Genomic DNA, 23,273 nt, shown 5'->3' on the forward strand with positions numbered 1-23,273 from the left:
CACCATCAGTGTGCATGGCACGTGGCCGCGCGTAGGTCCGTGCCTATTTTGGCACGTGGGGGCGCATGAGGGGTCCAAAAATTATTTTAAAAATATGGTTGTGATCCTGAGGTTGTGTAGAGCACGTTGGTATATTCATTTGTCCATTTTGAGCAATGTATGAGAAGTTATTACGAGAAGTTGGTTATGTGCTTTAAAGTTAACGTTTTTATAGCTATTTCGCATATAGGTGACACGTACCCCGAGGACGAGCGTGCACACGCGAGGCAGGGGGGCTACGACCCTTCTACATACCAGTGAGTGGGCTTTTGGTTTTCCGTATATACCTATATACTATATTTTCCCAGAACTTGAATAAATGTTTATTCATTATGCCATGCATTACATTATCGTTTTTCGTGCATCGTTGAGTACGTTATTAGTTGCATATATTTATACTTATGCATATTGGGTGCTGTGGACGCACAGGTAAGCGCTATTCACGTTTATGTTTCAGTAATGGTTTGAGATAGTTAGAGAGCTCATAACCTGCACCCCCGGTGTTAGTGCTCCCGCCCATGGCCAGAGCACAGTCCTTCACGTGATGTTCACCTCCCGCACCTTATGCTTGAAGGAAAAATTTTGTCCTAGCTAAGAACATGCATGAACATTTGAATACATAGGCATACTAATAACACTTTAAAGTAGGCATGCATTCAAAAACAATTCATAAAACCCATGACTTTCAAAGCCTAGTATATGGTGAACCATAAGACTCTTTAACAATATTAAAGAGAATAAGAATTTAGAGATTCTTTACCCTTGAAGCTCATCCTTGATTGCACAAGGGATTCACCCAAGTGGAGGGCCTTCAAGTCACCTCCTTGCTCCTTGGATCTTCCTTGTGTTTTCCTCCCTTTTAGTGCTCCTTTTTCTTCTTTGAGGATTTGAGGATTTGTTCTCCAAAACACCAAAAGTTTGGTGTCTCTAAGTCTCCACACCAAAGATGTTGTGTGAAAATGAAATGGATGACTTAGGGAAGAAAGATTGCTAGATGTTCTTCCCCTAAGGTGGCCGGCCTCTATGTAGAAAATGAGAGAATAGGTTTCACCCAAATTCTATTAGAAAACCCCTAATGTGAAAACCAAGCTATAATGTTGATTTTACACTTCATTTCATGTGAGTGGCAAACTTGTAATTAATACAAGTTTGCTACCCCTCACCCTTATGGCCATATGTTGTTATTGGGCTTAATTGCCCATTTTGTTTTAGTTGTCATACAACTTAAACATAATGGGCCTTGTGGACCAAAACGTTTTTGTGCCCCGAAGCCCAAAACTAACTTAAACGCCCAATACGAACGTTTCGTATAATTAATTAACTATTTAATTAATCTTGACCATTCTTCAATTAAACCATTTAATTGCTTATCCATTTCATATAATTTCTTCACTTATATCCTTACTCGGTGTACGATCCATTAGGTTCCAATTAGCGAGGTAGTGGACGATGTTACTCTTAACGATCGATTGTGAATTGAAACCACATTTCAATTCTCCCTTAAAATTAGTATTTGCTAATCTTTAGGGCTTCCACAAACCATGGGTGACGCCTAGCAGCATGTCATGGTTACCCAAGCTAAGTAGAAGTGGTTGGAGAACCTATCCAGTTACAACTACAATGCAATACGGTCCTTCTCTAATACAATACTCTTAATCACATTGTTTAAGTGATAGTTTGTTTCATGTCTACTATCCAATGTGATATTTCTCTATATGATTCAATTGAATAAGATTTGGAACAACCTTCCTTAGTCATATTCATATGCTTTGGCCAAAGACTCTCGAATCATATCTTAGAGTATTCTCCTTCCACCATGGAAGGTTAGAGATCCCTTGTTGTGCATTCATATGCCTACATGACTAGATAGCTTGACCCCAACAATGCCGTGGACACTCCAATGGAATGCCGTTGACATAATCAAAGATCAAGGACCTAACCATTAGACATCAATGATGCCTCAGGTCAAAGGACTACTTTGCATATTGCAACTATTGAGTTCTCACATGACATGTATGTTCGAACTCTCGTTTGATCGTTGTTCAGTGTACTCGATTACTCTTTCGAGCACCTATGTGTTTGCCTTAGTGTCCAACACCAAATGACTTGAGACTAGTTCATACTCACGCTTGAGTCGACATAACACATACTAACCTTAGCGGATTGTCAATGCCCAATTGGCAATCCTATGGCTAGGAACGTTTTAGGAATGAACATAAGAGAAAGGTCTCGTTAATTTAACTAACTTAAATCACTTGTCTCTTAGATCAAATACATTCCTTGGATTCCTTTATTGCTTAAGCACAAGATACTATAAATAGTGATTAACAATAAGCTTTTGCCCTCTATTAAACATATAAAAGTTTAACACAATAAGTATTCCAAAAAGCTATTACATCAAATGAGTGGCTTTGTGGGCATACTTCCAACAATGCTCACCTTGGATTCAAGGTAGGTGCACAGTCCTGTCGTACAGACCACTTTAAGTGGTTCCGACTCGTAGGTGACCCGCGATTATTCGCCCAGTCTTCACGTGATCGTAGCACTTGTTTACACCCAGGCCTGTCGTACATACCACTTTAGGTGGTTCCGACTCGTGGGCAGGTTTAGATATTGAGATTGAGATTTGAGCTCTAGATGCAGCCGTACAGGTCACGTTAGGTGACTCCGGCTGCCAGATTACATGATATTGATATGTTTATACCTGGGCCCTTGCATATCGTTATGAGATTTCGTCATGGCATATTATCGAGCATGATTGATATACCTTTGAGCATATTTGGCATATGTATTATGTGTATATATTTTCTGGGAAGTATACAAGTTTTACGGCGAGGGATTAGAAAGTATTTTATAAATGGTTTTCGAAAGCTTTGTTTTTGCCCACTCACACTTTTGTTTTGCGCCCCTCCAGATTCTAGCTGAGTAGCAGTTCCGGTGGTTTCCCAGAGGGTGTTTCCGGCACTTCTGACAGACACCTATCCTTGTAGGGTCACCTTCGGGTGAACTATCGTCGCATATTTTTCTTTTGGACTGCTGTTGTCTGGCTTTGAATTTGTCTTTCACTTACGCTAGCACTTGTTTAGTACTTTGTATGCTAGTTTTTAATTATTCGTACTTTTATATTATTACTTCATTAGCTTCCGCACGTGCACGTGGCTACGTCACCTTCGTGTGACGGCCAGCATGCTCCGATCTCGGTCGGGGTGTGTCAATTATACCCTTGTATGAAAAGACAATAAATAACAACTATTATTTCCAAAAAAAAAAAAAAAACTTGTGAAAAAAAAAATTCTTCCCATCATCACTCACGCCAAATCCTCCTTCACTCCACATAACAATCAGAAGTCACTCCCTCCCTCCAAAATCTCCAAACCCCAACTCCATCCTCTTTCATGTTCATTAAGCATTGATACACATTTTCGGAACGTGGCTTGCCAGAAGCGGTATGCCACCATTTTTCTAAAAAAAACAAAAAAACTTAAGGAATTAAAATTGTATTAAAACAAAATTTTAATCTCTATCTTTCTCTTGTAAATTGCTAATATTGTCATTGTCTTGCTCTTGACATATGCTCCCACCTTGGCAGGATTTGCACAAGTAGGTGGAGCAATCTGTGGAGAAGTTTGATGACATTTTTTACAACTTACATGCTTAAAACTGAGATCTTTATGTAGCTGTCCAGGGTAAAAAAATATAAAGCGACCGGAAGGAGAAGGCATCGGGCAACTTATTATCAACGTGGCCAACGATTTTCTGGCCAAATGGTAACGGTACACGCATTAAGTACTTTTTTTTTTTTTTTTAAGGCGGAAAAAGTCTGAGAGAACCGCTTTGTACGATAAACAAGATCACAGAAAATACTTTTTTTCTAAAAATATTTGGAAGTACTTATTTCAACTTTTCGTAGCTTTAATTAGGAGAAGTTCTTCAGGAGAGAAGATTTTCTCCGATTCTTTTTGTAAGGATCCTGATAATCTTTAAATTGTGTTCGTTTATCGCACATCATGTTATCAGAAATTATTTCAAATATTTTTATTTAAAATTAAATATAAATAGTACCTGAAGAAAACTGATTGCATAATATATGATAAATAAATAAGATTTAAGAATCACACAATATATGATAAACAGACAAAATTTAAGAATCTTCAAAATTCTCACAAAAAGAATTTGACGAGAATCCTTATTCGTTCTTTAGTTCTGATACCAGGCCAGCTGTCTCATATAACCCACTCACAAAAACACCCCATACCCCACCTCAATATTTGTCAGGGCCACCATTTCTCAAATTTTGGTCCCAGTCCTCTCTCATACAACACCCACTCTGAAGGCGCACCCAGGACCTTCTCCATAAGTAGGCATGAGTTACAACTGAATTGAACGAAATACTATAATATAAGAATAATATTATTTAGACATCAAAAGCTGATATTATTTACTGGTACACTCTCTTGTGCAGTGCTTACTAGTAGAGTGTTCATCAGTAGAGTCTATCTTTGGTATCCAAATAGAAATGGATAATACTAAGGAGAATTAATTTTTGGACTAAATTTTAAAAATTAAAGAATATGAAAGTTGATGGTTGGTTTATTACTTAAGTTTTGATAGATGTGTTTATTTTCACTAGCGACAAATCATTTAATTTGTAAATTTAGTCTAAAAATTTAATCTTCCTAGCATTACCCAATAGAAATAAAGGAAAAAAAAAGAGACACTAGACCTACATACCGCTACATAAAACAAGAATGTTCCAAGCTCGAAATAAGGCTTGTTCAAATCAGACACCATAAAACATGTAACCGTAGTGAACAATTTGCTTTGAATTTTTCCCAACGATCGCACATTATTTCAATAAAATCACACTCGTCCAATTGTCGTACACATTTTCGCCACACAATCACACTTGTTTCATTCCGTGTCCAACATCATATAGCTGGCAGAACAACAATTCCAGTCCCAGCTAGCACGGTTGACATGAACTGCAGCACCTTAGATAAACAATTGGCATTAAGAGCTGAAGCAATGGCATTCCTAACTTGATGAACTGATCGTCTATTCGAAGTACAGAAGGAGTTCTTCTATCAGAATTGATGAATCACCAACCTCTATGATCTCCATATAACCATCAATAGCCTTCAAAATTACAAAATAAAACATCGATTATCAACCATAAGTATTTGCTCTGAAGAAAAATAACATTAAGAAAAAGGGTTAAGGATTCGTTAGGAGAAAACTTGCACTCGATCGACAGTTTTATTTATTTACCTGTGTTTTTCTTGCTCGAAAAATGTTATTTCGAGCCCTAAAAGCTCGACCGATTGAAATTTCTATTCGGGTAACAACCAACACATAATTTCAGTAAAAAGAAATAACGAGAAGAAGAATGTAACACAAAGACACATCCATGTGAAACTTCATAGCTAGATTTTATTATTTATCATAACTCAGTGAAGAAAAATCACAGACGACGCTACCTCGATAGGTTTAGGGTTTCAAATTAGTCCCCTTGTTTCTTTTTGTTCAAGAAAATTTATGATACGTATCCTTTATTGATTTCATATATAGTCGTCCATAAATACAATTACAAAGCATTAAGTAAGAAGCTAATAAAAAGGAATGAAAAGGAACTAGCTAGGCAAGATAATAACTTTGCAATAAACGTTAAGAAAATTAGTAGGGCCATTTCACACATAAAAAATTTAAACTTGAGAGTAAAAAGTCGACATAATGCCCTAAATAACCAACTAACGAAGTCCACATCTACTATTAAATATCAGTTTAAATTGCATCTTTTGTTATGGTTTTCAACGTTAAAATATATATATACACACACACGCACTTTTAACTACGTAAATTAACAACTATCTTCAAAAAGAAAAAATATATAGCTCAATTTTCAATTCACTTAGGCTTAATTCAAATCTCTCGCCCTAAATATGTGGTTGTATTAAGAACTTTCAAAACATATCCATCCATCCCCTTATCCTCTCAATGCCTACCGCCTAAAATAACGACGCCCACACACTCACCAAAACTCCCTCTTTTCCCAGTTGCTTGCGATGCCACTGCTTCACACTCTTTCCATCATCCCACCTCCCTCTCCCTCCTCCTCCTCCTACTCTATCGCCACCTTAAACCCTAATCCCCATCCTCCCTCCCACTTCATCAAGTTCCGTACATCCTACCGCGAAAACCTCCGGTACCTCAAAACCCTGCGCATCATCTCCCCCGAAACCAGCCCCAAAAAGCTCCCCCTCCCCGACGCCACCGACCAAATCCTCGCCACCGTAGGTTTCCTCAAGTCGAAGGGCTTTACGGACCCCGACTTCCCAAGACTGGCCTTCCTCTCCCCTAAGCTCTTCTCCCCCTCCCTCGACCCAACTGACATTGCCCCCGTCTTTGATTTCCTCGCTTCTGATCTCTCCGCTGACCCTGCGTTTTCCTGCGGCCTCATCCTTCGCTGCCCCGACCTCCTATTTGCGGATGTCGAGTTCTGCCTCCGCCCCACACTGTATTATCTTGAACAGTTGGGGATTGACAAGCCCAAGTCACCGTCGAATCTGAATGCACATTTGCTGAACACGAGGGTGGAAAAGCTCAAGAAGAAGATGAGGTTCTTGAGGAGTTTAGGGTTTTCGCACGAGGAGGCGGCCAATGTGTGCGCGAGGCTGCCTGCGATTTTCGGGTACAGTGTGGAGGATAACTTGCGGCCCAAGTGTGAATATTTGGTGAAGGATATGGGAAGGAGTGTGGAGGAGTTGAAGAAGTTTCCGCAGTATTTTGGATTCAGTTTGGAGAAAAGAATTGTCCCCAGGCATTTGCATTTGAAAGAAAGGAATGTCGAGATTCCGTTGAATAGGATGCTATTGTGGAGTGACCAAAAGTTTTATACAAAATGGAAATAATCAAATCGATGAATGGTATGCAAGTCATTTTGTTCAAAGATTTTAGTAGAAACATAAGTTTTACCAATTTAATTTTTCTTCCGTATGCGAGTAGAGAGAGACATAAGGGTACAGAAACCGTCTACGCATATCGACCGTGGATTTCTTCGAGAAATTTGTTGGAATAAGTAGCCCAACGGCTTGCTATTCAGAAAATCATAATTTGTACGGTTAATGCAGAACATCGAGGGGAAAACAATCCCCGGAGGACAGCCTGCATATCACTCGTTACCGTGACCGTAATTGTATAAGAACGGATCACAAATTGGAAACTCAGAACACACGCTTCAGAAGACGAATTAGAGATATAAGAATTGCCAACCATTGTCTGTAATGAAAAATTAGGCACTGTATAAATGGTTCACTCGCTTCGAGTGCATTTCCATCGACAATCTTGAATGGTACAATTGACACCGTAGTGACACATTTCTCATTCATACACTGCGATTAAAGTCAGTTATAAGTACGAGAAAAGTTTGACAGCTTGTCGTCGTAACACCCAACCAGGGTGTTCCTCAATCGTTGGATACTATTTTCGAACCAGAATCATTGTATCCTTTTTCACACGTCAAAATGATGCATATATTTGGAATCATGTGCAATTGCATGTCTCCACAAAATTGCACGGCTACTGCAGTCCAATATTGAGAATCACTTCGACAGGTAAATCACCGGTTCCAAATCCTATCAAGAGTAATCAAAAGATAGCAAGAGAGGGAAGAATTAGCAAACTGCAAGATCAACATAGCCACACGTTCCAGCGTAGTTGAAATGTCGCAAACAATTTCACAGCTGAGGATAGTAATTTACCAAGGATTCAGAGAGCGAGCTCTATTTTGTTAAAAGTTCAATGTCCGCTCCAACTTCAGCAATCTTGGTTTCTTTGGAAGCCTTTGCTAGTTTAGCAATGTTTTCAACATCGAAGTCAATAGCTATCTTTTTCACAAAGCCCTCAAGCATCTGTTTTAGACAAGTCGTAAAACAACATAATGAGCATCACTGATCAGACCAAATATAACCACTAAGGGGCGATTTCTGACAGAGTAAAATGATTCAAGAAAGTAGTCAAGACAGCTATATGAGACTCACATGTACAAGAAAAGTGAAACAGCGGTCCACCCAAGTAAAACACTCAAAAACTATGAAAGCATGCGAAACAAAGACCCAAACAAGAAGAAAAACATCCAGGAAACAAGCAGAACAAAAAACAACCAAGGAAACATGAAAACTAAGAGATGGCTGATCATGGAAAACATTTTAAGACTATTAGAAAAAAAATTTGTAAATTTATTAGGTGAAGAATATATTATCCTTGCCTAACATAAGTTTTGTTGCCCTACCCAATAACACCCAATAACAATATGTAAATGTATTCTTCCTTTACTGTGTATTTAACTATCTACCTGAATTTTGGAAATTGCTTAAGGACAAAACATCAAGTCGTAAAAGTTTTAAAATACATTCGAAGTTGTAGCATGGAAGATGATGGCCCTCTTTTTTACATTCTGTTTTATGGTGTGGAGCAGGTTTCTTCCAAGAACTGTTACACCTTCCTGATGTTTTAGTGGGGATCAGCAAACAAGGCGGCTATTACAGTATTACTCCTCTACACTGTATTTAAACTACATCGTTGTACGGGAACAAAAGGATTGTTAACATTAGAGCAGAGAAGAAGATGGTTTGCTTGTCAATTTGACATAGGTGATCTACCTAGCCATCTCCTTTTGTATTTTCTGATTCATTCATGTTACATTTTGTTAATACAACTCTCCATGTACAATAGGACAATTGCTTGACTTTTTGTAATAATTTTTACTTTCAAAAGAGTTTTCTTGAGATTTCAAAATTGTGAAACTTGCTAAAAAAGTGAACAGCATTCTAATGAACATAAAAAGTAAGTACCATACCCAAGCCATGAACTGGCCCATTGTACCACATGTATGATAAAAGTTACAAAATAGCACACACTCTAGAAAAGAAAAGATATTATATTGAAAGAGGATAGGGCACCATTGAACCAAGATATATGAAAGACCACGAAAACACACAAAAAAACGCCCTTGGGGGAAAACGAAAAATAAGAAAGAAAGCAATATATGCCAACTTATTTTCAAGAAAAGCAAGTACTAGCATTAAATGGTTATGAGTTCTCAACACATACCAGTGATCCAATGGCAACTAAAGCCCGAAATTTTGCATCAGCATCTAGATTTTCTTCTTCTGCAATCTGCCCAAAAAAAAAAAAAAAAAAAAAAAAAAACACTTTCATGATTCACAACATTTTAGAAATTCTCCATAGGATAGAAAGATAATCTAGTCCACCTCGAAAAAAGCAGTGGGCCTCTTACGTCCAAGTTCAAATAATTGCAGAAGAAGAAAAGGCAAGTAATAAGATGATGTATTATACCTGAAGTGCTGAAGAAAGAACCTGGGATTGACCTTCTTGATCCTTCTTTTCGGTTAACAAAACAGCATAACTATCAATCCCAAAGGAAAAACTCAATCGATTAAAAAAGAGTATTATATACCAAGTGTGGAGCACATTATGTAAGAAACATCAAATTTTCCGTTTTGGTTGGCTTTGCAGTCTTTGTTCATCCTATTACGTGGAACTATCACAAATTTGGAGAAAGAAAGATAGGGGGTGGAAGGACAAGTTGTTTCATGTATTATTAATAATTCAACATATATTGATTTTGCATTGTCCATGCATAACCTATTATGCATATATCATATATGACAGGCAGACAATATAACTTTCAACCTCCCTTTAAGTTTCTTCTTTACATGCATAACAAGTTAAAAACTTGAACACACAGGTGTACAAAGATGAAAATGTCGGTATTGGTGGAAATATTGGTAGAATGTTGATAGCTAATATTGATTTAAAATTATTGAAAAACGAAATTTATTTTAAAATATAAAAATTCAAAATGAAAGTTTAGGAAATGCTAAACAAGTAACTATAAACTATGCATCATTTCTTATTATGAGAAATTAAAAACTTATCAATTAAACAAGTTTGATATAGCATAAATATGAATAAGGATATACTTGGATAAAAATACTGTGCGCCACTGACACATAGGACCTTCAAACTTCAAGTCTAAAGCGTAAACACTTCTTACTTTCATTTACATAAGCATTCTAATGGGTATCTTTAACCGAAAACAAAAACTCAAATTCTAAATTGCAATCTTTTTTCTTTTTTTTTTTTACTTTATAACTATGTGCCCATACTAGCAGGCTAGTATTCCTACTACCAAGTTTAATTCAAGGTGGGTGTGTGTGTTTCTGTTCGAAAGTCCATTAAACTAAAGTGGAAAAACATGTTCAACAAAAGCAGAAAATATCCTAAAAGTAACATGTTGGTGACATCATTAAGACATCGGTACACAAAGAGAATGAATATCTTAATGGTTCTCACTGACATGGTGACACCAAACCCACCAGTTCTCACTGACACCAAAACCAACAAAATCCAAATTACATATCACTATGATGTCCGTGTCACCAATTCTTCATTGTTGATAAAATGAAAAATGAAATTTCAGCACGTCAATATTTATAAAAACCAAGCCCTAAAGCACATTTATAAATTAAGTGAAAGCTACAAAGCCTCAAATTTATTCAAATGCTGTTTATAATTAGAATGCTAATATGCTACAGAAACAATTTCCCCGCAGAAATAAATCCAAAAGGAAGGAAAAGGAAAACAAGGTCAACCATGCATTATGATCACAGTTTTACTTGAAACAGATTACATATGCAGGCAACAGTAAACTTACTTGATCACAGTTTTACTTGAAACAGATTACATATGCAGGCAACAGTAAACTTACTTGAGAATCAAGGTTGCATATGATAACTGCAAATTCTTATTTGGAGATGAATAACAACTTGAATACACATCTAGAATCTGCAAGGCGATTCAACAAATCAAATTACTAAATCATGATATCCAGAATCCAAGATGCACTAACCATGAAAGGCAGTGTACCACTTGCCATAAGAGTCATTATTCAAGTACAAAAACACATCTTTTTAGTTGTTCAATACATATTCACACAACCAGCCAATGCATCTATATTAATGATTCATTCAAGCAAGTGATTGAATCACACTCAATCTAATGATTCCTGCAACAATCAAAGGATAGATATCCTTAACAGAAAATATTCATCATAAAAATAAAATAGAAAGAATGCAATAAACATTTAATTTACAACTTTACATGTTATATAACCGCCGAATCATTAACAAAGAACTACATTTGTACAAGTAATCATGCAAGGTGGAAACGGATCTGCAAATGTGACTGGGAAAGAACCCTTTAGCCTCTCAAAAACCATAATGGTCACACGAACAATCCTGAAGGAAGGCTAACCTCAGTCCGATGCTTTTGTAACCAATTGTAGTAGCATGAATTCTTGAAAAGATTGGTCACTGCACGAACACTTGTTAAGAGATTAGCAGGAAGGGGCGGATTTGTTGCAACTTTTCTGATCAACTCCATTAGTAAATCTGGTTAGACAACAAAAGGTAAGAAATAGAGATAAAAGTTGAAAAGGACAGCAACAATGAGAAGCATGACATTTGCAACATTGTTAATGTTTTTCTTATACCATATGTAGCATGCATTTCAAGATATCAACTTGAGCATGTTCCTAGAATATCAGCCCTCATCAACCAGTCTTTAATTTTTTGGTCTTTCGACAGGTCTTTATTGTTATGTATTTTTATAGTTCATGATAAAAAATGAAGTACTTATCTATTTAAGATAAGAAGAAACGACTGCACAAGATAAAAGTACAGCATTGGATATTTGTAGCATGAGTACCATTTTCAGCTTCAAGTAGCTGGAGAAGCCGAGTTGCCCCATCAGGGTGCAGAACAATCATCCTCAAAATATCAATAACTGCAGATATAAAATAACAAATATACTTGAGTTGGCAAAATTATTTATGAAATACAAGGTGTCCACACAATAAAACTACACACCCATAGACTTCCGATGTAACAATGGACGAGCATGCAACAATTCACATTAAAACAAAGCTTATTGATTTTGTACTAAGAAAATATAATGACTCTTTTTGCCATACCTATGAAAAATGAGATGTTATGAGCAGTCGTGTTATGCATAAATGGCCCCAATCCCAACGCAGGAATTTTACCTTTTCAAAATGAAAAATCAACTATACACACTTATACTCAGATAATTCATGTCCCTTCCTCTACCATTTTTCATTTTTTTTTAACCTGTAGCCATCAATCATAAAGCTAAGAATCCACTTCAGCTACATCTAAAAAAAAATGAGGTAACCTGCAAGCTGGCAAGGTTCAGTATAATGCCTAAGACACAATAGGTTCAGTTATAATGCCTAAGACACAATCAGCCACGATAAATCAGCCACAAGCCAATTCAAATAGTTGAATCCATTAGAGATTGCATAGTCATTAGATAGCATGAACCATCCAGTTATTAACTTCAGTTCATTCTTAAACATTGATTTTTTTTAGTGTCAACTTGTAACCCGAACAGATGGAATAAATGTGCTCCAAGACCTCTAAAAGATGAACAGAGCTATACACAGAATTCCTCAAAAGTTCGCACACTAACCTGGAAATAACATTGCAACCGGCCATGATTTTAGCAATCTCAGCAACAAAGCAATGTCAACTTCGGCAAATTTACTAGAATGATAATGTGATGTGTCCTTCAATATTTTAACTATAGCACCCAACCTGGAAATCTCAACCTCATTTAAAGACGAGTTCTTCTTGTCCTTCAAGAAATTACCAAAGGATCCATTATTCAGGAAAACATCCTATGGTTAATAGAAAAAAAACGAGACACAATTCTAAAACAGTAAAAGAAAACAACTTGTACCTAGCTGCTCCTCAGGTTTGGTTAACAAGCTTGGAATTTAAAAATATAAATAAATATAAAGATATAAATAAAGTAATAAAAATATTATTTTGGAGTTATTCAAAACCCTATCATGTACAATGAAAGGAATAGGAAAAAAAAAATCAAAATAACTCCAAATTAATATTTCTATTAGTTTGTTGAAAAATAATGAAAATAACTCTAAGTTGGAGTTATTTTCATATTTTCGAATTAATATTAATTTGCAGTTATTTTCAAATACTTCATATAAACTAATAAAAATACTTAAACAAGTTTTGATGGAATACAATTTCTGCTACATGTACAATAACAATGCAAATAAATGTCAGAAAACAGTGATCATAGAAGTAGGAACCTCAATAGTTTCTATGAAAAATATAATTGTTATATCAGTATCACCCAGGTACAAAAAATTCATTCCTTTCTATCACTGAAGAAATAACCAGACCCATAGAGCAGGTCTGGAAATTAGTTATCACAAACACATGACCAGGACACAGTGGAATTAAACAAACAAAACAAGGTGCAAAATGCTAATTAGAATGAGCACATATAATTGAGTGGTCAAACCCAAAGAAAAATTCAAATTTAACGAGTGTAGCAAGCCTGTGTATTTAACAATGCATCATCTCCAAACTTTGTGATTTGTGTTTCGGTAAATATCAGATAACTCCCTATATGCATCACCATACAACTAGAAATGAAGCAATGGGTAGCTTACAATTATCTGTTAAATATGAGGACGTTTCAACAATGACAAAGAATCATAATGGTAAAGGTTGGCAAAAACTTATCAAAAGGACTGGCGGGATTTATTTTCAGTTGATTGATAGCAAGTTATAATGCTACTATCTACAACAATATGCCAATTTCTAATAAATGAAAATAATTTGAAAAACAAATGAAACTTTCAGGCATGCAAAACAACAAACCTGGTCAGAGAGTAAATTACTGTTGAACTCTGTAATCTTCTTTAGGATCCCATCAAACTGGGCGACGTCAAAAACGAGCATTCCTTTCTGAAACAATAAAAGCCCCATCCAGGCGAAAAATGAGATTGAAATAATGATTTCACTGTAGAACTGTGACTGCCGGTATTTGCGTCTAAGAATAAAGCATTCCCAAAGATGACTAGACTTAGTTGCAGTAAGTTTTTACCCCAACTACTAGGGAACAGCTATGGAAACATTAAGCCCATAAGCAATCTAATGATAGTGCACAACCTCAGTTTTTTTACTTTTCCCTTATTTGAAGGAAAATAACAAACAATAAAAAACATTTGGCCTAAGCTATAACTACATTGTCAGACAAATTATCAACATCTAATACATGCTCAGCTTTTAAAACCCAGTTATTAAGTGGGGTTTCCAGATCGTACAAAATAATCAAATTGTGCGCATTAGTTCACACACAGAACACTCAATATAATAAATCATCGATAAGTTCAAAATACTCACTCAACTGGGCCTTAGCTTCAACCACATGGATGTGCCAATAGGTCTCATATCGACCCTGGTCTTTATCTAAAACACTATTTTAGAAGTACTGAAGCTAAGAACCTTCACTATTGAGCTAAGTATATAGTACATGGATAAAACATATAACTTCAATGTGATCAGCCAATACTTTTTGCATTAACTCACAGTGCATTGCAATCTAATAGATACATCCCAAAAGTTTAGCACGAGCTGAAAGATCCTACCTTAGGAATATGTTTGAAAGTAGGTTTTGCAGAAGCTGTTACAATAAGAAAAACAAAAAAAATTAAATAACTGTTATTGGCAAATTTATAGTAAAGATAAAAAAATATGGCATACTTATTCAATTAAAGAAAATAAAAAAGGCAAAAAGATACACACCAGACTTGTTTGAAGATTGTCCAGGTACATAAGCACTTGCTGAAATAATGAAAAGATAAACAAGTAGTTATAATCAAGTGAAAACTGGAAAGCAAACAAGGAGACTATATCACATGAATCACCAACCTATAAAGGTTAGATGGCCACAACAGAATACTTACACCCAGTGTAGGGATCACGAAATGATGGATCAAGGGTGAAATTATTTTGTCCGGTATTTTGGAGGATGAAGGCAACAACTTGTTCTCGGTAGGAAAGAGGAAGGTTCTCCCTCAGAAGCCACTTGTCAGCAGTATCATATGGATTATCTGAAACATTAGCAACTCAGTGTCACATTCTTGCAATAATGTCTTCAAGTCACACCAACTACAACTAAGGGCTAGAAGAGGACTGATACCTGATCGATTGTAAGGCAGCTTACGAATAGGCTCTCCATCTCCAATGTCGACATCAAATACTGAAGAACAAGAAAGTGTTCATAAATTTTAAAATGTCTACGTACAGAAGAAAAATCAGATCAAACATTGACACAGATGTAAGATCCAGACCATAATCATATTCGTTTCCATCAAGAACAGGACGCTTCATGCCGTCATCTGGCCCATCGACAACCTCGCCAATCTGAATTGAAAGAAGTAACAGATGAAGGTTCCCAACTTTTCAAGAATTATACACAAAAATCAGCACCATGAAACATTTAGCTAGCTCTTGTTTCAGTTCTTTATTTAGGAAGCACATTTGTATGACCTTGATGTACTGTGAACCCAGTACGAGGATTAATACTTTAAAAGGTAAATTGTATTAAAGGACTAGACAAAAATTAATCCATAAAAAAGATTATCCCTCAACCTATAAATCTCTGAAACACAAAGGTCTGTCTCTGTTACGGACCACAATGAGACCAACAGGGGTTCAAAACTACTCGTATCATTTTTTATTGTTTTGACTGCAAGCAATTATGCAGGCATTGCCTAATTCAACAGCTCAAAAAATGTAAATCCCTAGAACTAATCCTAAACATAAATGATGGTATGAAAGCATTAAAGTTCAAGATCACCGCATCAATCATATGTTGAATAAGGGGCGAAAGTACAAAACTACTCGTATCATTTTTTTTATTGTTTAGACTGCAAACAATTATGCAGGCATTTCCTAATTCAACAGCTCAAAAAATGTAAATCCCTAGAACTAATCCTAACTTAAATGATGATATGAAAGCATTAAAGTTCAAGATCATTGCATCATCAATCATATGTTGAATAAGTGGCGAAAGTACAAATACACCCATAAATCAGAGGCCTAGCCTGATGAATGGCATAGGCAAATTGGATAATAAATGTGCAAGTCCCAAATCATTTTACACTGAAACCATACATCTTGACCCTCAAATTAGCCCCCAAAGCAAAAGGTATGGAACCTAAACGTGATTGATACACTAATATAACTACTATCAGTCGTATGTCCTAAAATCCAACATCTGCAAAGCACAAACACTTGAACCATTTCAAAACTCTACGTGTCTGCAGTCCAAAGCATAGAATTTTTTTTTCCCACAGGAATGTTGTTCATATAAATTCTTTCAAAACACACTTATTTTCTTTTAAAAGAGCTGCCGTTAAGTAAGACGATGGTGCACCTGCAATGAAAACATGATTGCAAGGATTTGAAAAGGAGGGAGTCCACAAGGCAGGCCTAATAACTAGCCAAACCACCTGTACAAGCAATCCAACCCAACTGTTTTAATCTACGTGGATTGACATATTTCCTCTTGCTGTCAATTTTAACAGCAGCGTCTTTTTATTTTTATTAAACCATAAAACACCCATGCTGCTTCTTTGCCATTGGTTTCATCTTGAATAATGATCCATGTTTCCCCTGGTGTATGATTTTTGCAGATGATAAAGTGTTGATAGATGAAATGCAGGAGGGAGTAAATGTGAAGCTTAACCTTTGGCTGGAAGTGTTGGAATCTATAGGTCAAAGACTGAGTATATGGAGTGCAAGTTCAGTGGGAATGAGGTCCAAATGAGATAAGGGTGAGGGTTGGAGATAGGAAGTACCAAAGAGTGAACGATTTCGTTTTCTTGGATCTATCTTGCAAAAGAATGAAGAATTGGATGGAGATCTCAACCATAGAATACAAGTTTGATGGCTGAAGTGGAAGAGTGCATTGGGTGTGTTGTCCAACCGTCATACGCCACTAAAGCTCAAGGGAAAATTTTATAGGATGGCAATAAGGGAAGCAATGCTTTATGGCATAGAATCTTGGGCGTTCAAGCATCAACAAAAAAAATGAATGTAATAGAGATGAGAATGCCTCATTGGATGTGTGGGCAAACAAGAAAGTACAAAATTAAGAACGAGAATATATGAGGTAAAGTAGGTATGGCCGCAATTAAAGATAAGATGAGAGAAAATCGGTTAAGGCAGTTTGGACATGTGAACCGCAGAACTTCAGATGCTCCAATTAGAAAATGCAATAATGAAACAAAAGCAAATGGGAAAAGGGGTAGGGAAAGACCTAGGAAGACTTGGAAAGAGACTTTAAAAAAAAGACATGGAGTACTTGGAGCTAACTGAAGACTTAGTGCAAAAACGAGCACAATGGCGTTCTAGGATTCATACATATAGAAATTGCGCTGACCCCACTTAGTGGGACAAGGCTTTGTTGTTGTTGTCAAATTGCCACGTAAGCTATTACATTTTATTTGATATCCTAAATTTGACATTTCCATTGAAGATGATCTATGGATATTAATTTGACAAAGTGAATTACCTTATCCCACTTCTGTTCTCTCATATTCCATGCATATGCCACACCATTGTCCCCCTCTCTGATAACTTTTGTCTGGCCATTACTGGTTCCTGATGACAATACCAGACAACATTATTTGATGTGAGATTTATACTTGTCAAAAGAATACAACAATCGCACAATCTTAGCAACTTAGTGGAAGATCTCACTAGCAGATGCTGCACAAATCACATAAAAATGTATAACATGATATAAGTAAAAATTGTCTTTCTCAAATTGAATAATTGTTCAAAAATTGAAACTAGAGACCTGAAAAATTAAACAATATACATGCTTGTAGTACCAAAATGACAAGGAGAACCCTAAAATCCAATAGAGGAGTAAAATTGAAATCACACCTGGAATCTGTAAGGCTTCTAGTCCAGGTAATTCTTCCAGTTTCAATCCTCCGACCCTCTTCCTAAGAGAAACAAGTTATTGCATAAATACAAGTAAAAAAGGTGAAGAAGATGACACAAATAGTAACCAAGAAATGATGTCTTAAATCACACAGAAATAGATACTGACAAAATTTAGAGCATCTAATGCAAACCAATAGGCTTGGTGGTCAGGATCTAGATGTTTTATATTGTGGCATGAAGGCTTCGAATACCCAATGTACGATTTTATATTCTCAAAGATACCCTGCAATAGACTTCCGTAAAGGAAAGGGGAAAACAAGAACTAAATACTAGAGGGAGGGTAAGAGATCACTAGAATACAACATATGCCTATCAAGTAAACATTACAAAAGGATTTATATTATTATAAGAGATTATAGTCAATCTAATTCTGGAGCATTGTGCAGACAGACAGATGGGTCAAGTCCATATTATTAGGCATAGCAGGTTCATAGCTGCTACATGACATACAGGAAACCAGAAGATGGCCACACCTGCTAATTTTGTGCTGAGAAAGTTGGGAGAAATATGACTCCACTTCTAGGGCGTCTGCAATTTTATCCTGATTTATGGTCCAGATGCGTACAACTCCATCAGAACATGCTGTCACAATATCCCCATTTTCCAAGAATTTTGCATCCCAAACACAGCCAGGATGCTCTATGCTCTGCATGCAAACTCCATCTGTAAAAGACAGTACTTCCACTTAAATTACAGTTCAGGCCATAATCGACCACTTCTACCTGAACTTCAGACTATAAAACTGATGCTTATGCCCTCAGATTTTGAAATTGCTAATTAACATTCTGATGCTTTCTACAAAGCAAATTTCACCGGCAAACATAAAGAAAAGAAAAAAAAGTCCAATGTCCAAGAATCCTTGGAGTAAGGTGTTTGAATCTTTCTTTTTTATTCCCCACAACCAAGCACCAAGCAAGAATTTTTTGATAGAATTATTAGGTTAAAAAATTAATCACATTCGTAATTTTGATGCAATTGTTTTCCAAGTAACGAGAACGCCTGGGAAAACAGGAAAATTACAAAGCAAGATGGACAAGGAGTCCATCAGGAACCAAACACAAGAAAAACAAAGAAAAGCCACTAGACCCATATGTTTTTTTGCAATAAAGTCCTTCCATCCACAAAAGAGTATAAATGGGTCAAAAAAAACCACAAAAAATTGCTGCAATTTCTTCAAAGTAAGAATTGGATTAACTATGTATTCCTCATGTATGAATAGCAAGAGAATTGGATTAACTATGTATTCCTCATGTATGAATAGCAAGCTGGGAATTAACTAACACAACTGATCAACAGCCTGCCTGTGAGTGACTTCAATTTCATACACCGTACAAGAGCAGGCGAAAAGCACACCAGAATTTGCATGATAGAACAAATAAAAATTATAAGTGAAAAATAAAAAAAGTAGCATAAAAATCAGCAGCAGTTACCCTTCCATATCTTTGCAAAACAATCTTCGCTGCTACTGACTATTAGTCCAGACACATGTGAATCAACAGAATAGACAATTGAAGTATGACCAACCATCTCCATTAAAACTTCACCAGTTAGAGCCCATAACCTGATGGAACTGCAGCATGCCAAAAACAAAAGGTATAGTTATAAAGACCTTCAATCCAAACAGACACCTTCGTTTTTGTTTGTTTGTCTTTTTCTTTTTGGGTGGGTGATGGATTGAACGAGAGAAACAAGGAAATTAAGACACCAACTAGCATATCCGAGTAGAAACAATGGAGCATTTATTATTTAATAAGTTTACAAACAGGACATTTTCTAGTAACACTTGGAAATTTGACAACATAAATTTAAATTCAATATTAGCCAAAAAGGGAGACTTGCTCAGACTCACGGTTAGTAAAATAATAATGTGGTAGAAAATTGTCTTATAATGGGCGCATTTAAGCAATATAAGTCAAAATATTCAACATGTTCCCAATATTTTAATAATTGTCAAAATTTTCAAAAGCAAGAGACATTGTGACTACATACTCTATGAGTGCTCATGTATGTGTCTTTCAGTACGTGAATGGGTAGTGCTATCCCCACATCCATTTTACTTCTCACACACCTATCTTAATTTCCAACCGTCAAATCAAATGAATCGAAGAAGATCCATAGTTAAAAATTAAAAGGTTGTGTAGGAGGTAAAATTGGGTGTGCGAATAGCACTACCCCTTGTGAATATATCTTCATAATACTACAGGACCACGTTACACTCTAAGCAGTAATTAGCATTAATTGTAGAATAAGCATTTTTTTTTTATATGTCGTACATCAAGACAGAATTAGAATCCAATCATTCATTTTCTCTGTGCTAGAGTAGTTAACAAGCTCCTAGTTATAGTGTCTGACAATTGATTTTTAAACATGATTTCTGTATGCACATTAAGCAGCGTTTGGATGTTTTATTTTCATTTTGAATGCACATTAAGTTATTCTCTACTCATTCCCTACCGACACTAAGACATGGCTTCAGAATTATGTTCATTTTAAAGGAACCAACTAGATTCAATATAAGCACAAACAAATGCAAAATCAAGCTCACCCATCATGTGAAGCAGAAAGAATTCCCAATTCGGACATCACTGCCAAGCCTCTTACAGTGTCTGCAAAATGTGTTAGTACATACATACCATAAGTAACTGCAAACATTCTGTGCAAGTCCTTTTTCTAAATAGGGCATTCCTATGCATTTTATTTATGTTACAAAAGAAAAAAACTTAAAGCCAAAAGACATTCTGTGAAAGTGAGGACCCAGGAGTGCGAGTTATCTTCAAATCAAATCATCTTCATGGCAACTTATATCCAAATGTTATCTTTCTAGCTCTAGTTTAGTATCCCATTCATGGAAATCACAAAGCATAGTAAAACAGTCTCTTCGTTCTTCAGTAAGCCACAACGTCTAATACTCCCAAACACTATCACATTTCTTCAGGGCCTACAAAATCCAAATGACCTAATAAAATTAACATAGGAAAACGTATTACCTGAATGCCCAACAAAAGTGTGAGTGCATGTACTTCCCCTCCAAAGTTTTAAAGTAGTATCACTTGAACCTAGATAGAGAAAACAGAATAAACACCATTCCAAGAAAAAGATAAATGCATTTGAATACAGACTGTGATGAAAATAATCATGTGTGGATTTCCCATAAATTTAGGGACCAAAGTAGAAATGTAAACAGGGCATAAAAATCAAATAATAGGGACTGGAAACTTCCATGGCATGTTGTCTCTTATATTGTTTGCGTAATAGAAATGACATTGTAGTGTCCACTAGCTGTCTAGAATCCCAAAAGTAACATGGTTCCCATTCATTATGACCAACTCAAAGTCTTGAATGAATTAAAATGCTAGTAGGGCACATAATTGACTGCAGCCAACTTTCAAAGTTATCACAGCTAAGAGGCCAGGAACTCTCATCCAATGAAATTTTGATCCTACCTACATGTATCACATAGCATATATATATATATATATATATATATATCAACTACACACAACGCCTAAACATGAAATGTGCCACTTACAAGCCCCAAAAGCTACTCATCCAACATGCATCACATGTTGCAGTCACCTAAGCCCAGCTGGCTTAGCAAACCCCCCTCAACCACAATGTCACCTATCCAACCACTGTTGCAGAGTCTTCTGACTGGCTCAGCTGGGCCAAACAATTGACAGTTCACTACTATGTTTCTAGTTTCTGCTCACTTTATTTTTATTGTTGTTTTGTTTGGGGTTTTTTTAAAGGGGGGGGGTGGCGGTGTGGCGCGGTGTTTGGGTGTGTGGAGGTGGAGGACTACAAGATAGAGACATCACTTGCAACAAGTTAATAACCATACCTGTGACAAGCTCGCCCGAAGGAAGCTTTATAACTGCTTGGATGGCTGCCTTATGAGCCTCCCAAGACTCTACCAACTGCCCATTCCTCCATCGCCTTAAAGTACTGCAGAAAAAGACGGCAGAAGAAATTTAACATCACAGTTTCAGCGTGGTATCTCCAAACCAACTTATTTCACAATAATTTGCTCATTGGCGAAATGAATATAGCGCAAAGATCAAATCTTTGACCACATCATGCGTCAACAAAAAACAACGAAAGTTAATGGTACAACATGCAAAAGTTCATCCAACGTATCCAGCAAACTTGGAATAGGGTAAAAACCAAAAACTCACGAGTCAACAGAAGATGAGACAATGTCCCCATTATCCAAAGCGATGCCTGTGACCTGCAACTGATGGCCCTTAAGATTTTGCACCTTCTCCCCAGTCCTCAAATCCCACACCAGCACCATTGTATCCATCCCGCCGGACACAATTCCACCATTAGGGTATTGCTCATTGGGTGAAATCCACACCACTGGGCCCACAAAACTGGTGTGGCCGAGCAGAATCTTCGACTCCGAGTACCTCCGTTCATCAGAAGGGTCCAAGGACCAGAACCTAACAGTTCGATCACGCGACGAGGTGGCTATACCCGCATTGCCACACACAGAAATCCCACGAACCTAAATCCAAACTCATTGTTCATCATCAATCACCAAATTTCAAGTACAGAAAAACCCAAATTTTAGTTCAAATCCTTCCGGGTAATAAACAGTACAAAATTATCGAAATTGATTGTAGATTCAGTAAATTGTGTGAAAAAATGAAAAGGGTTTGGTGGGTGAGAGATCTTACGTCGTCTTCGTGGCCGCGGAGTTGGCAGCGCAATTGGTATTCTTTGAAATCGATGTCCATTAGAGCGAGAGAGTGAGTTTTTGGGAGTGATCGGTAAAGAAAAGGGTTCTAGTTCGATGAATTTGAGAAGACGAAGAGTTGTGGGGGGTTTTAGGAGTTGAGAAGAAATTACATATAAATTTTTAGGTGCGAGAGCATCACGAATGAGCTTGTTCTCCAAGTTATTGATACTAGATTTGTCAGACAATTTTTAACCCATTTTATTTGGTATCGAACACTCTTCCCCTTTTTCCTAATATTATTTTGTTTTTATTTGAAATTTTTAGAGGAATACACTTTGTTAATTTTTATCTATTTATCTTCTTTGATTCATTTGATGTGACAGTGAGAATTGAGATAGGTGTGTAAGAAATAAAAATTAGTCTGTAGATAGCATTACCTTTTAAAAGTAGGAACTAAGCCAGATTTTTTTATGGATCTTGGAAATAGATATTTTTAATTTCAATTTAAAAAGTTCTGGAAAATGATTAATTCATTTCGTAATTAAAATTTGGGATTTCATAATTTTGTGCCAAATTTATAACTTTTGGAATTGGACTAAAAATTATGGGAGTTGTAT

General features: G+C 36.4%; 2 protein-coding genes across 2 annotated transcripts; one reads left to right on the forward strand and one right to left on the reverse strand.

Moving 5' to 3' along the window:
• The first annotated feature begins 6,071 nt into the window (after nt 1-6,071).
• Nucleotides 6,072-7,201, forward strand: LOC125470193 (transcription termination factor MTEF1, chloroplastic). The gene has a single exon (XM_048568849.1). The coding sequence runs from the start codon at nt 6,102-6,104 to the stop codon at nt 6,945-6,947; it is 846 nt and encodes a 281-aa protein (XP_048424806.1). The 5' UTR covers nt 6,072-6,101; the 3' UTR covers nt 6,948-7,201.
• Nucleotides 7,202-7,294: 93 nt separating this feature from the next.
• LOC103936656 (phospholipase A-2-activating protein) lies at nt 7,295-22,902 on the reverse strand. The gene is made up of 23 exons (XM_048568842.1): nt 22,655-22,902; nt 22,151-22,482; nt 21,817-21,920; nt 20,963-21,031; nt 20,521-20,581; nt 19,406-19,545; nt 18,449-18,638; nt 17,913-17,974; nt 17,536-17,624; nt 15,308-15,380; nt 15,157-15,216; nt 14,921-15,067; nt 14,760-14,798; nt 14,603-14,637; nt 13,833-13,919; nt 12,610-12,775; nt 11,827-11,904; nt 11,374-11,510; nt 10,829-10,905; nt 9,394-9,463; nt 9,148-9,213; nt 7,797-7,946; nt 7,295-7,670 (listed from the first exon to the last, which is right to left on the reverse strand). Exons 1-22 carry the CDS (start codon nt 22,712-22,714, stop codon nt 7,818-7,820), a joined length of 2,271 nt encoding a protein of 756 aa, XP_048424799.1. The 5' UTR covers nt 22,715-22,902; the 3' UTR covers nt 7,295-7,670; nt 7,797-7,817.
• Nucleotides 22,903-23,273: the final 371 nt, after the last annotated feature.

This window comes from the organism of the source record quoted next, unplaced genomic scaffold (assembly GCF_019419815.1).
Source record: "Pyrus x bretschneideri cultivar Hongxiangsu unplaced genomic scaffold, Pyrus_bretschneideri_v1 Contig10, whole genome shotgun sequence".
NCBI classification, from domain to species: Eukaryota; Viridiplantae; Streptophyta; class Magnoliopsida; order Rosales; family Rosaceae; genus Pyrus; species Pyrus x bretschneideri.